General features: G+C 42.5%; 1 protein-coding gene across 1 annotated transcript; it reads left to right on the forward strand.

Annotated features, from left to right (window-relative positions):
• Window positions 1-475: 475 nt before the first annotated feature.
• SKIC8 (SKI8 subunit of superkiller complex) lies at window positions 476-14,326 on the forward strand. The gene is made up of 11 exons (XM_073303549.1): window positions 476-554; window positions 3,332-3,377; window positions 3,462-3,489; window positions 4,546-4,651; window positions 5,031-5,203; window positions 7,053-7,201; window positions 7,949-8,042; window positions 9,480-9,573; window positions 11,302-11,394; window positions 12,167-12,245; window positions 14,101-14,326. The coding sequence occupies exons 2-11, from the start codon at window positions 3,366-3,368 to the stop codon at window positions 14,188-14,190; spliced, it is 918 nt and encodes a 305-aa protein (XP_073159650.1). The 5' UTR covers window positions 476-554; window positions 3,332-3,365; the 3' UTR covers window positions 14,191-14,326.
• The last annotated feature ends 17 nt before the right edge of the window (window positions 14,327-14,343 follow it).

Below are 14,343 nucleotides of genomic sequence, written 5' to 3' on the forward strand. Positions count from 1 at the left end.
GGGCTGGGATTGGTGAGGGGCTGGATGTGGCTGGGGAGGACTTTCACGGCAGCATTTTGGCTAGACAGCGGGCTGAAGTGATGGGACTTTCCTAACTGGCCACAGCCCTGCGTGGGCCTGGCTGGGCCTGTGCGCAGAGGCACTTGCCTGGCACCCTGGATGCCCACCCACTGCGCCCTGCAGCCCAGGCCAGCCCCACCCCGCCTGGCTGCACATGGCCCTGGGCTCGGTGGAGTCGCGCTCGGGGCGAACAGGGCCCGTGCGCTGCTCTTCTGAAAGGAGAGAGACGAGGAGAAGAGGGGCCAGCGGGGGCGGCGCCGTGGGTAGCCCCCAGGGCACGTGGAGGGCGGCTCAAGGGGCCTTCTCAGCCACAAGGCGGCAGCACGACGCCCCGGCCGCGTCTTCCTCTATGATCACTGCGGGGAGACAGGCACTGAAGTTGGACGCTCTAGCCTTTCTCTCTATGGTAAGAAACCTCATCATAGGGCGCCGGCGTCGCGGGTGCTGGTTGGGTGGCAGCGAGTTCGGGTGGGAGGAGCAGGAGCGGCGCCCAGGTAAGAGATGTGGGGTCTCGGGGCGGGCGCCAGGCGCCTGTTGGGGTGTTAACTGGTGCGGGAGAGGGGAGCTGGCGCCGCGGACGGCGGGTGCTGGAGGGGGGGGCCGCTGGGGACCCGGGGGGGACCCTCAGGCGGTTTCCGGGGAGGTGGGGGTGGTACAGGATGTCGAGGGTCCCATGTCCTGCGTTCCTCTTGGGCAGTGCCCACCCGCCTGCTGTTACTCCCGCCCCCAGGATCCCAGTAACTGGCCTGGCCCTCCGTGCAGTTGGCCGCGCTCTGCGTAGTGGGTGTCACTCCCCCCCCCCCCGTGTAATTAGCCAGTTCCCCCTCTTCTTCGTGTGAACCTTTCACCCAGCCAGAGGGGAGAGAAGCATTTCTTAAAAATTAGGAAAACGTGATTATCAAACCCAAAGAAGTGGTAGGGGGACCCAGGAGTAGGTGTAGAACCTGGAAGTGTTTTAAACTCACTTTTAAAAATCAGCTTGATTTCAAGATGACAGTGCCCATTTAATCTGTGACAATACAGGAAACCGCAGATTTGAAATTAGAAAATTTAAGTAATGAAAAATGGATTTCATATTTGCTTTACTTCCACTCACCCAGCTCTGTCATATTTCTGTTGTTACTTTTTCAGGGCTATACATGTGCATTGTATTTCATCTTTCACTCTTTTCAAGTTTCTCTGCCCTGAAGTGTTTACAGCCTAAGGCCTCAATCTTGGAATGAGCTCCAAGTGGGTTGGACCCTCATTCCCATAGGATGCATATTGCAGGATCCATTGTCCTGGTCCCATGAATCTGTACAAAGTCCAATTGATTTAAGTGGAGAGGTATATGGTACTGGATCCTGATGCAGGACTGTGACCTTGGAAAAATAATATCTTACTGCATATCAGAACATGATATGATTACTAGAGGCTTCTTATTGCTGACACTACTTTATATGCCACTGTTTGAATCCCAGGTAGGGCTCAGTGGCAAGTCTTGCTTTGGAAGGTTAAATAGTACTTCTGCCCTTTTAGTTCATTCTTGTGGTAAACCTGGGGGAAGAAAGAGGAAGGGTAAACTGTCTTGTGAAGATTTATTTGTATTCTTATTTGGGCTGTCAGTCGCAGTTAACTCACGCAATTAACTAAAAAAAAATAATCACAATTAAAAAAATTAATCGCACTTATAACAATAGAATACCAATTGAAATTTATTAAATATTTTTGGATGTTTTTATACATTTTCGATATTGATTTCAGTTACAACACAGAATACAAAGTGCACAGTGCTCACTTTATATTATTTTTTATTACAAATAAATGCACTGTAAAAATGATAAACAAAAGAAATAGTATTTTTCAATTCACCTCCTACAAGTACTGACATGCAGTCTCTTTATCATAAAAGTGTAACTTACAAATGCAGATTTTTTGGTTACATAACCATACTCAAAAACAGAACAGTGTAAAACTTTCTACAAGAGCCTACAAGTCCACTCAGTCCTACTTCTTATTCTGCCAAACCTCTAAGGGTTTGTTTACATTGACGGGAGATACTGCTGCCTGCTTCCAATTTAGTGTCACCTGGAAGTGAGAACAGGCGTTCGTGTGGTACTTTTATAGCCAGCATTGCAAGGTATTTACATGCCAGGTATGCTAAACATTCGAATACTCCTTCATGCTTTGGCTACCATTCCAGAGGACATGCTTCCATGCTGATGATGCTCGTTAAAAAATGTCAATTAAATATGTGACTCTTCTCCTTGGGGGGAGAATTGTATGTCTCCTGCTCTGTTTTACCTGCATTCTGCCATATATTTCATGTTATAGCAGTCTCAGATGATGACCCAGCACATGTTCGTTTTAAGAATACTTTCACAGCAGATTTGACAAAACGCAAAGAAAGTACTGATGTGAGATTTCTAAAGATAGCCACAGCACTCAACCCAAGGTTTAAGAATCTGAAGTGCCGTCCAAAATCTGAGAGGGACCAGGTGTGGAGCATACTTTTAGAAGTCTTAAAAGAGCAACACCCTGATGCGGAAACTACAGAACCCAAAACACCAAAAAAGAAAATCAACCTTCTGCTGGTGGCATCTGACTCAGATGATGAAAATGAACATGTGTCAGTTTGCACTGCTTTGGATCATTATCAAGTAGAACCCATCATCAGCATGGATGCATGTCTTCTGGAATGGTGGCTGAAGCATGAAGGGACATATGAATCTTTAGCACAACAAGCACGTAAATATCTTGCGTTCGCATGGCACTGTTGTAGCTGGCGTTACCTGTCCTCACTTTCAGGTGATGTAAACAAGAAGCAGGCAGTATTATCTCCTGCAAATTGTCACCAAACTTGTTTGTCTGAGTGATTGGCTGACCAAGAAGTAGGAGGAGTGAGTCAACTTGTAGGCTGTAAAGTTTTACATTGTTTTATTTTTGAATGCAGGTTTTTTTCCTAGTTAATTCTATACTTGTAAGTTCAACTTTCATGATAAAGAGATTGCACTACAGTACTTGTATGAAGTGAATTGAAAAATATTTTTTTTGGTTTTTACAGTGCAAATATTTGTGATAAAAAACAAACATAAAGCGAGCACTGTACACTTTGTATTCTGTGTTGTAATTGAAATTCATATATTTGAAAATGTAGTAAACATCCAAAATATTTAAAATAATTGGTATTCTATTGTTGTTTAACAGCACAATTAATCGCGATTAATTTTTTTAATCACTTGACAGCCCTAATTCTTATTTCTGACCTTAATTTTTTTCTTTTTGTTTCCAGAGTATTCCTATGCATATTCAGCTTATATAAAGAAATGACCACACAGGTAAATACACAGGAGTAATTAAACTAATCTCTCTAGTTTGATTTTTGACCATTTCTATAACGTGGATGTTCTTTTTCATTTCAGTACAGTATTCTCTTCAAGCAAGAACAAGGTGAGGAGATACTAACATGGTATTGTGCTGTTAATTTTTCTTCTCTAAAATCTTTATTTCCTTGGATTTAAAATGAGTACTAACAGATTGTATTCTCACTAAGTCTAAATCTATGTGAAATGTTTCACAAATCTGAGTGGGTTTTATGGTATTTTTAGCTGCAGTAATCACGGTAAATAAAATTGGATTTAATGCTGCATGGGCATGATCCAAGCACACCAAAGTCAACAAAAGGACTCCAGTTGACTTCAGTGGGCTTTGGTTCAGGCCCTATGAGAACATTCCCAATCCATGTTACTTTTTTGTAGACTGGTTCAGGTGTACTTGAGAATGTATGGATTCATAGGCAAGCCCATGATCCCTGAGGCCGTTTACTGTGACCACGGCTCCCTGGATTCTGTGGTTCTACAGCATGTGCCACAGAATTCTGCCACAGAATCCCATGCTTTCATGAGTGATAGTATTCCCAACTGCAGATACCAAGAGCTTCCTCCCTGACAACTTTTCCATTATAGTTATGAATTGTCAATACGAACATCTGCAACGTGTTTGATTTACTGAGCTCCTAGATTTCTAACACAATGAATGCTATACTGATTTATTTTTCATTTTTGAATCTGATTGGTTTTTGTTAAATGTCCCTGTTTTGTTGTGTAAACTACCTAAACCTGACGCAGAATTTCGAAGTCTTTTGGACTGAACTGCCACAGTAACCAGAAGCTTTGCTGCAGGATTTAGGTCCAGCTGGCTACATGGTTCACGTGGCCTTGACCGGGGCTTGCATTGTGCTATGGGTGGAGTCTAACATGGCTGCTGCTCAGATACCATGCTTGCTAGCAGCTTTCTATTCTGTTCTTTCCATAGTGTATATGTTCTCAGGATGACATGAGAATTATAGGTGAGAGGGGAAGGTATTGTTAGCCGATTCAGCGCATTATTAGTGCTTCCGTCTGCTTATAGCAGGAAGTAAGAACAAGCAACTGCTGTGGGTAAATATACCTGCTTGATTCCAAGAAACACCATTGTTTTCTCTCTAACATTTGTGCTCTCTTTCAGCACATGATGATGCCATCTGGTCAGTTGCATGGGGAAAGAATAAAAGAGATGGTTCTGAAACGGTAATCTCTGGATCATTAGATGATCTAGTAAAGGTCTGGAAATGGTAAGTGAGGGGTTCAATAAACATTGGTTAAACTGATTAACAATTGGAAATACAATGTAAACTAGTGCAGAAATACAGTATTCTTTCCTTTCTCTAGCCCTAGAACATCAGTAGCTGTGCACTGCACAGTAAGTAGCAGAGCACTTTGCTTTGCTGAAATGGGGGCTGGGCTTGGGAAACAAACTGGAAAAAAAGGTTGTAAGTAGTGCTACGCACAAACTGTCTGCTTTCACTCTTCACCTGCTGTGCAAAAGGTAAGAAATGCTTTTTAAAAAAAGAGAGACCGATAAAGAAGGGGGAGGTGGGAAAGCTGGAGGTGGGTGCAGTATCTGAAATTACTGTTAATTAGTTTGTTTTTGTTTGTGGTTTTTAACAAAAGGACTGATGAAAAATTAGATCTACAATGGACTTTAGAGGGCCATCAACTGGGTGTGGTATCAGTAGATATCAGCCACACCGGTACCATTGCAGCATCCAGTTCCCTAGATGCTCATATTCGTCTGTGGGACTTAGAAACTGGCAAACAGATCAAGTCCATAGATGCTGGTCCTGGTAAGATCTTGGTGCTAATTTGGTTTATTTGTAATCTGTGTAGTGTGTGTGTGTGTGTGTGTGTATACAGTACAGTAAAGAACTAACATACTAGCTGGGAGTGATTAGCTTTTTTTATAGTGTCACAACTGTCTCCTTCCTTTTGCAAAACAAGGATATGAGATTAACAGACATTCACTTGCATTCACTTTACCAGTGCACTCTATACTGGTATAAGCCAGTGTTAAACTGATGTGTCTCTATTTGGGGTTGCACTGATAACAATCTATTTAATCAGCCGGTGTGGCTGATTTTAGTTAAACTAGTGCAACTTCTAGGTGTAGACAAGGCCGTCATGTAATCTTGCTGGTTTTACTCACTGTCTCATTAGAGTTCTGAATTGCACTAAAGTGACTTTTGTTGAGAATGCATAAGGCAGAATAGAATCCAGTTATCTCATAGGTGTAGTGATCAGAAAGTCTAGTGGTGGCAAAAAACCCTATTCAAATACATAGTGATGGCTGAGATTTGCATACTAAGAAGGCCCCAGGTTTGCTGCAGGTGCACTTTGAAATTCAGTACTGTGCAGAGAGTGCTTGTTTATGGAATGCATGGCTATGTCCGAAGGTGCAAATCAAAACAAATAAGGCGTAAGCCTAGATAAGCCTTGACAAGCACTGAATTTCAATCTGGAGGGCACAAGATCTTAACCAAAGGATTGAAATACACCTGTACCTCGATATAATGCGGTAAAGCAGCGCTCTGGGGGGTGGGGCTGCATGCTCCAGCAGATCAGCGCATCAGCATGTCTGGTTCCGACACTGATCTGAGCGGCGTGTTAAGGGTTCTGGGCCGGGGCTGAGGGGTTGGATAAGGGGCAGAGGGTCTCGGGGACGCGGTCAGGGAGTAGGGGGTTTGGATGGTTTGGAGGATCTGGGGGCAGGGCAGTCAGGGGACGGGGAACGGGGGCGTTGGATAGGGCATGGGAGTCCTGGGGGGCCTGTCAGGGCGTGGGCGTGTGGATAGGGGTTGGGGCAGTCAGGGGACAGGGAGCAGGGGGGGTTGGGTAGGGGGTGGAGTCTTGGGAGGGGTGGTTAGGAGCGGGGGTCTCTGGAGGAGGTAGTCAGGGGGCAAGGAGCCAGGGAGGGTTGGATGGGTCGGGGGTTGTGAGTGGTCAGTCGGGGGGTGGGAAATGACTATTAATAACGGAAATGCTCGAGACCAAAGCAAGTTTGATATAACGCTGTAAGATTTTTTTTGTCTCCCAAGGACCTCGTTATATCAGGGTAGAGGTGTATTATAACAAGGAATGTTGGTAGATCAACCTTGTAGGGTCGGGGAATGAATGACTAAGCACATATATAATAAATCTGAGGCACGCAGCACCAGGCTAAGTAGATAACTATAAAAAGTCACCATGTAATTCTATTTCAATGAATAATGATCTGCCCGGCACTCTTTTCCCTTCTGTCTGTAAGTGCTTTCGGTCTCTGTTGCTGTAGTGCTGCTTCTGACAAAGGCAACCGTTCTTTCTTCTAATGCTTTTCAAGCAAATAGGAGGATTTTTTTTTTTTTTTTTTTGAAAGGCAGTGATAGCTACTGCTATTTAACGCACTTAATATGCTGCTGTTCTAGGAGGATGCCCTAGACTAAGATATTTCTGGAAAATGTGATCTGTGATTCAGCTGAAAAACAAACACCTTAAGCGTTTATTCTGTCAGCTTTTGTTAGCTTGGTGTGAATTTAACTTTTGTGGCTGAAGTACAGGGGAATAAACTATCTGTGAAGAGGTATACGTGGAATTAACATTGTTGGCTAAAAACTATAAACAAGATTAAATATACCAAATATTTTTTCTTTTTCCGTACAGTTGATGCCTGGTCGTTGGCTTTTTCACCAGATTCCCAGTATCTTGCAACAGGAAGTCATGTGGGAAAAGTGAACATTTTTGGTGTTGAAACTGGAAAAAAGGAATATTCTCTGGACACTAGAGGGAAATTCATCCTTAGCATTGCATATGTAAGAACTTCTCTTCTGTTAAAATATCATCCTTGTAATCTGCTGTAAATCACTCATTTTCTAACACTGTAGTAACAACCTTAACAGGAACCTTTATTTAAAAAACAACACCGACTTCCTTCCTACCTATCCTCCACTTCTAGGCAATAACCTCCTAAAGCAAGCACTTTACTTCTGCTTATAATTGCCATTGCCCTTTCATGTATGTATAATGATCCTTTGCTCCAACTTAACTGATGAATTGGACCAGCCTTAAAGGTAATACAAGCTTTCTATAATGCCCTTGCTCTTCCAGCAAGGATATCCGACCATTACAGATACCAATTAAATCTCTGAATTCCACATTAGGAGGTAACTTTGTTGATGGTGAAACTGAGGCATAATAAGTTTAAATGACTTTTCCTAAGTGAGACACAAAACTATTGAAAAGCACACACTCTTGACTGTAAATTATTACAATAGAAAATCCCCTGTTGTACATTAGAATGAATAGTGCATCTAGTAAAATAAAGAGGCAGATGGACATTAAGGACAACATGCAGTCTGAAAACTGTCTGGAAAAGTCGCTCTTGCTCATGCGCTACTTATGAATATCAGTCTTAGATCTTCAGATTTTTCTGAGCCCACCATACTAAATATCTTGCATGGCAGATTGTTTTGATGTCATCTTGTCTCTTTGCACCTTCCCCATCCTCCCAATACAAAATAAGAGTCGTTATAAAATGTGTAATATATGTATTGTTATAGAGTCCAGATGGAAAATATTTAGCCAGTGGAGCAATAGATGGCATCATCAATATTTTTGATATTGCAACTGGAAAACTTCTGCATACGCTAGAAGGTAAGTCTTGGAATGTTTGCAGTGTGCAAGTTATAGCTTTAGTCCAGGTTAAAATGTTAGTTAAGAAACACTTTAATATTGTTTGATGGGTTGAAATGTCATGTTAATTTGTCCATCTTGAATGTTCACTTGCAAGCTTACACTGATGGACAGGTTTCCAAGCTAGTCCACCTATATCTGTGCTCTCATTTAGGCACCATCATTTTTATGGTTCTAAATCAGGGTGGGCAAACTTTTTTTTTTTTTTTTGCCCTGAGGGCCACATCGGGGTTGCGAAACGGTATGGAGGGCCGGGTAGCAAAGGCTGTGCCTCTGCAAACAGCCTGGCCCCTGCCCCCATCTGCCACCTCCCACTTCCTGCCCCCTGACTGTCTGCTTCAGAACCCCCGACCCATCCAACCCCCCCCCACTCCCTCTCTCCTGACCGCTTCCACCCTGAACCTCTGCCCCAGCCAGCCAGCCCCTGGGACCTCCTGCGCCTTATCCAACCCCTCCTACCCCTGCTCCCTTACCATGCTGCTCAGAGTGGCAGGACAGGCTTATTGGAAAGCCTGGGAGGTGGGTGGGCGCAAGCCGCGCTGCCCGCATGGATGCGGGGGAGGGGGAGACAATGGGGAAGGGACCGGGGGCTAGCCTCCCCAGCCAGGAGCTCGGGGGCCAGGCAGGACGGTCCCACAGGCCGGATGTGGCCCGCGGGCCGTAGGTTGCCCAGCTCTGTTCTAAATGCTGAAGTATGTGCAGGATCCAATTGTAAATCTTCAGCATGCACCATGGATGTGTTTTAGAAAGGAAAACCAGTTATGCTTAACTGGATTCTTCCTAACAAATCAGTTTAACTTTCCCCAGTGCTAGCAAATGAAGCTGGTCTCTCAATGCTGCCTTACTCCTTCCCCCTCCCCCCCCCTTTTTAATATCGTTAGTTCCCATGGCTAGAAGAGTTCTGGAACGTTGAAACTCTCTAACAGGGATGAAGAGATACTCTTAAGTAGTTTATGCAACTCTCTTTTTAATGTAGTCTTAGAAAATATGTAAAAGACTGAAGATAAATGACACACAGGGCACAATATGACTTCTGATACCACGGTGCTGAATTTTTTTCTGTAGTTCTTCTAAGTAAGAACCATAGCTGTAAAAACATGATAATCCTGTGTGGAAATGAGTATGCTCTGCCATGACAGAGACTAGTGCTCAGGAACCCTCCAGATTACTTGTATATACTTATACTGACTGTATTGAGAAGAGTTTTGGGGGCAAGGGCGGAAGTAGCCTAAGAATGAGGAGCTTTAACAATTGTTCAAATATGTAAATTGAAGAGTATCTCGTTGCCTTTTTTTTTTTTTTGAGGAAAGATATTATCTTGACTAAAACTCGCTTTAATAATTCTTCTTTCCAATGATAGAGTATTTACAGATCAACCATGCCTATTTTGAATTTTAGGCCATGCGATGCCAATTCGCTCATTGACGTTTTCTCCGGATTCCCAGCTGCTCGTTACAGCTTCAGATGATGGCTATATCAAAATCTATGATGTGTAAGTTGTTTCACAAGACATGTGATATAAAACTAATATTCTAAGAGGCTGTAATGTCCCAGGACAAAATACTCTTGGGGGAATTCTGCGCTACAGCGCATGTGTATATTGAATGAGCCCTGCAGATTTCTAACTTTTTGCGCAGAAAAAAGCTGCTGCCAAAATGTTGCTGCAGTGCTGCCTTTTGCCCACCAGACGGCGATGTGGCAATAGAATAAAGTTGCAGCTCTCCACAGTGATGGGGAGAGCTGCCTTCCCAGCGCTTGTCAGGCCAGGTCAGGAGACGGGCTGTGGGGTGCAGGAGGAGGGGGGGCTGTCAGATGGGGGCTCATAAGGGCTAGTGGGGGAGGACTGACTGGGACAGAGGCTGAATGGGAGAGGAGGCACGTAGGGAGGGAAGTGCAGAGACATGGGGACAGGGGGAGGGAGGGCAGAACTACATAGGGGCAGGGGAGTGGCTAGGTGAGGGCACAGAGACACATGGGGATGGGCAGATGTGCCTGACTAACTGGGAGAGGCTACGGGTCATCCAGGGTCTACATGGGAGAAGCTCCCTAACAATTCCTCCCTGCCTTGTGCCCCAAAAACAAAACACCTGTTCCGTACTTTTCCCACCCATACCCAACAGCCTTCCAAGTTCACACCGAGGCTCCTTCCCAGCAATTTACTTCCCTCTCCCTCAGCTTCTCCGTTACCCTGACTCCCACAAGCCTTTGCTCTGCTTCTGAGGTGTGTGGGAAATACGGTTCTGTATTGTAGTTTAAATGAATTATTACGCAAAGTTCTGTATTAATATGCTCAGTAAGGAATCTATTTGTTAAAAAACGTGTCCTGAATCTTTTTTGCTGTCTGTATTGTTACAGACATACTTGCTGACAGGTATTTTGAAATAAATGACCAAAAATAATTGAAACTGGTGTGATTATATTGTGTTGTTTTGACAAATAAAATATGCAGAATTTTGCAAAATGTTAAAATATTGTGCATAGAATTTTTATTTTTTTGTCACCAGAATTCCACCAGGAGTAACAAACCAAGCATTCTGCTGTATGGAATTATCTTAAAAGTGTGGTTGAATAACTAACTATTTTTTAAAAATCTGACATTTTAAACTGTAAAACACTAAATCCTGTGAACTTGGACTCTTTTAAAAAGGTGCAAGGGTAGATGGCGGAACTGGCTCAGAAAATTGATGCCCACTCACTGTATTTGGTAGTTCAGTATACCTACTAGCCTCGTTCTTCTCCTGCATACATTTTTTTTTCTGGTCCACCTTTAGAATTTCTGCTTCATGCCTAAGATATGCTGCCTCATTCATTGTCTTTGTCTTCACACTTCCCTGAAGCCCTTGGCTTTCTCCCTATCGCTGCCCTCTTTTTTTGCACAGCCTATCACTCTCCCGACTCTCTGTGGCAATACGTTCTTCCTCCTGCTATCTGGGCTTTCTTTGATTTCCACCAGTCTGGCTTTTGTCCTTTCCGCTTTGCTGAAACTTCTCTCAAAATCACTACCTACCTTTTCCTAGCTAAGTCCAAAGGTATTTTATGCTCAAATCCTAGGCCTTGTTAGTTCAAGCACCCTGCCTGACTCTCTCCCCAGTGCGGGAGGGGCTGTGTCTCAGATAACTGTGACCTAGGCCCCCAAGAACTTACCTGGAATTAGCACATGAAATTTTAATGCATTTTTTTTTATTATATGGTGTCTAACTAAACTTTTTGTCTCCTGTAGACAACATGCAAACTTGGCAGGCACACTAAGTGGTCATGGATCCTGGGTATTAAATGTGGCATTTTGTCCAGATGATACTCATTTTGTTTCCAGGTATTTAGCATTTTTAATGAGTGAAAGATCTGTTATAAATTACTGTGGGCCAGACTGATATCCTTACTTACATAGAATAGGTTTCAGAGTAGCAGCCGTGTTAGTCTGTATCCGCAAAAAGGAGGACTTGTGACACCTTAGAGACTAACCAATTTATTTGAGCATAAGCTTTCGTGAGCTACGGCTCGCTACGTCGGAATAGTGCCTTATACAAACAATCCCATTGACATCCAGGGGGCTTTTTGTGCAGTTGAGGTACTTCTGCATGTAAATAAGGGTATCACAAGCTGGCCCTAAATTTTTGTAAAGTAGCAAGTAAGTGAACATACCTAATTGAAGGCAAAGATACTGATTCTTAAAATGCATGTTAATTTATTTTAACGATTGTAGCTTAGCTTCTCATTATTTAATTGATGCATCATCCTATTGTACTATAGTATATTGTAAAAATAGTATCTTGGTAATAACCCTTGGAACAGTACAGACTAGTAAGAGTCTACTCAGTTGTGCTTTCTTTAGCTAACCAATGTGCTTCAGAGAATTGGTGATTGCTGTGTTTGGAATTCTCATTTATTTTTCATGCTGTTCATATTAAAATAATTGCAAATTGAGGCCAATGTTTCTAGAACCTGCTGGTAGATCTTCATTTATTCTGTTGTCTTCCCCCTAATTTTGAGGTTTTTTTAATACTGTAGTATCAGATCTTTGGTCTTTTAATTATACTATAATCGAATTGCTACTAATTCAGATATTGATCTAAAATATTTTCCAGTTCATCTGACAAAAGCGTAAAAGTTTGGGATGCTGGAACAAGGACCTGTGTTCATACCTTCTTTGATCATCAGGATCAGGTATATTAAGAATGTAGGACATGTATAATTCTCTTATCCGGTCTTCTTATCTAGATTGATTTACTAGTATGAAAACTTCCCTTCACTTAGGGCTTGTCCATACAAATGCTTAGTTTGCAGCAAGCAGGCATGTGAACCCTGCTGCAGTACACCAGAAGTTCCCTAGTGTGCTTTAATCTGCTCCAGTTTTGAAACAGGCTAGAATGGGGTTGATTTACACCCTGGCTTGCTGCAAACTAAGTGTTTTGTATTGGCAGGTCCTTATGTATTTTAATTGAAATCCAGGCTCCATTGAAGTCAAAAGCCCATTGAAATCAGTGGGGCCAGGATTTCACCACTAGTCCTTGGGATAGTGCATTAACATTTTAAAGATTTGATGGTATTTGACAGTTGCTATCCTAGAATCTATTCCCCCTAGCTCCCAGGCTGACCTTTTCTAAGTACTGTAATACTTTTTACAACCCCAGTCAAGAGGCACCCTCTAGGGTGGTGAAATGGAATCTCATCAGTCTGTATCAAATCAGTACATCTTTGCTACACTCCTATTTTGGTTCATAGCAAACAGGGTGAGTGTGCTCTGTATGTAAAGGAAAAAATATAGACTGTTAAAGGGAGTGGGTTGGTGCCTTTCCCCTAATTATGTAGGAAGAAATCCTGAAAGCTTATTTCTTCTTGAGGTTTTTTTCTCAAAAATCAGGGTTATCAACTCATTTGCTGGGAGGCCTTCTTGGAATAGGCGCTCTCACTGGAGTGGTAGCTGTCTTTGAGACAGCGTGGGGGCTAAATCTTTCCCAAACTAACCTCTTTCCTCCCAAACATTTTGGGCTTTTGAATGTAAGTGTTAACAAAAACAAACCAAAGAGAGGGGTGTATTTAATTAAAAACAAAATCATTAAAAACAAACCAACCCTATCTTCCCTATTAGTCAGTTTTCACTTCCTTGGTAATTTGTGCTGTCATCGCTACTAATTTCCCCCAGTCTTTGAGGATAAACAGGGTAGATAAGACCTGGATATCTAATTTTTAAAAAAGTAAAATAAATTATTCTTTTTCTTTTTGATAACTGTCTGTATTGATGTCTTGCTCTCAGGAGACTAACACACAGTAGTGCCCTTCCAGGTGTGTGAGAGGAGTGTTAATGAAAAGTGGTGGTGCAACTGACAAAGACTTCCCAAAATAGACTGAAGACAGAGCCCTTTTGGCAATAGCCCGCTAATGTGCTATTTTTAAATTTTTATCTTAGACCTTGTAACATGATAGGAATAGTTTAAGGACTGACCAAACCTCTATAGGGTTTGTATTAGTACTTAAGTCATTAGATAGCTGTCTGGGTTTACTTCTGCTGAAGGTGGCCATCTTTCAGCCTGTGCACCCCTCCATTTCCTTTCAGCCTTGCATTTCTCATGCTTGGTTTCCTTCCTCTTCCCCTTCCCGAAATTACTATAAACTAGTTTGGCTTGGAATGGAGTAGGTTACCACAGCTACTGAGAGAACCGAACTTGTTGAAATCGATTCACATTAGAATGACCATTGTACATACCTTTCATTCCTCATTCATCCAAGTTATTGGAGCATAAACTGCATATTCAGCTAGATGGGTGCAGTGGGAAGATTATTGGGTTTTTATAGTATTTAAACAATATCAGGGTTCAGAAGATGAAAAATGAGGCTAGTGCCTTTTTCAGACCAACGGCAGTCTCCTACCGTGCCTAGGTCATCTCAACAGCTTTACACTAGTAGTGGAAGTAATATATTTAAATACTATCCCCACTACTTGGTGCCTACTGAAAATGTGAAACAATGGCATCTTGTTACCCACTTCAATGAGCTATTGTTTGCACTCTTCTGTTTGCAGGTCTGGGGAGTGAAATACAATGGAAATGGTTCCAAAATTGTATCTGTTGGAGACGACCAGGAAATCCATATCTATGACTGTCCAATTTAAATATGCTGAGTCAGGCGTATTGGTTAATTATGTATGTACAGGTTTTCAGGAGAACTGCACTTCTCATATGTTGCCACTTACTTAAAGATGCTTCTGATTATTTTGTTAATGTGATAATATATTTTAACAATGCTGAGATGAATCTTGGACTCT

Source organism: Lepidochelys kempii, chromosome 10, assembly GCF_965140265.1.
Source record: "Lepidochelys kempii isolate rLepKem1 chromosome 10, rLepKem1.hap2, whole genome shotgun sequence".
Lineage (NCBI taxonomy): Eukaryota > Metazoa > Chordata > Testudines > Cheloniidae > Lepidochelys > Lepidochelys kempii.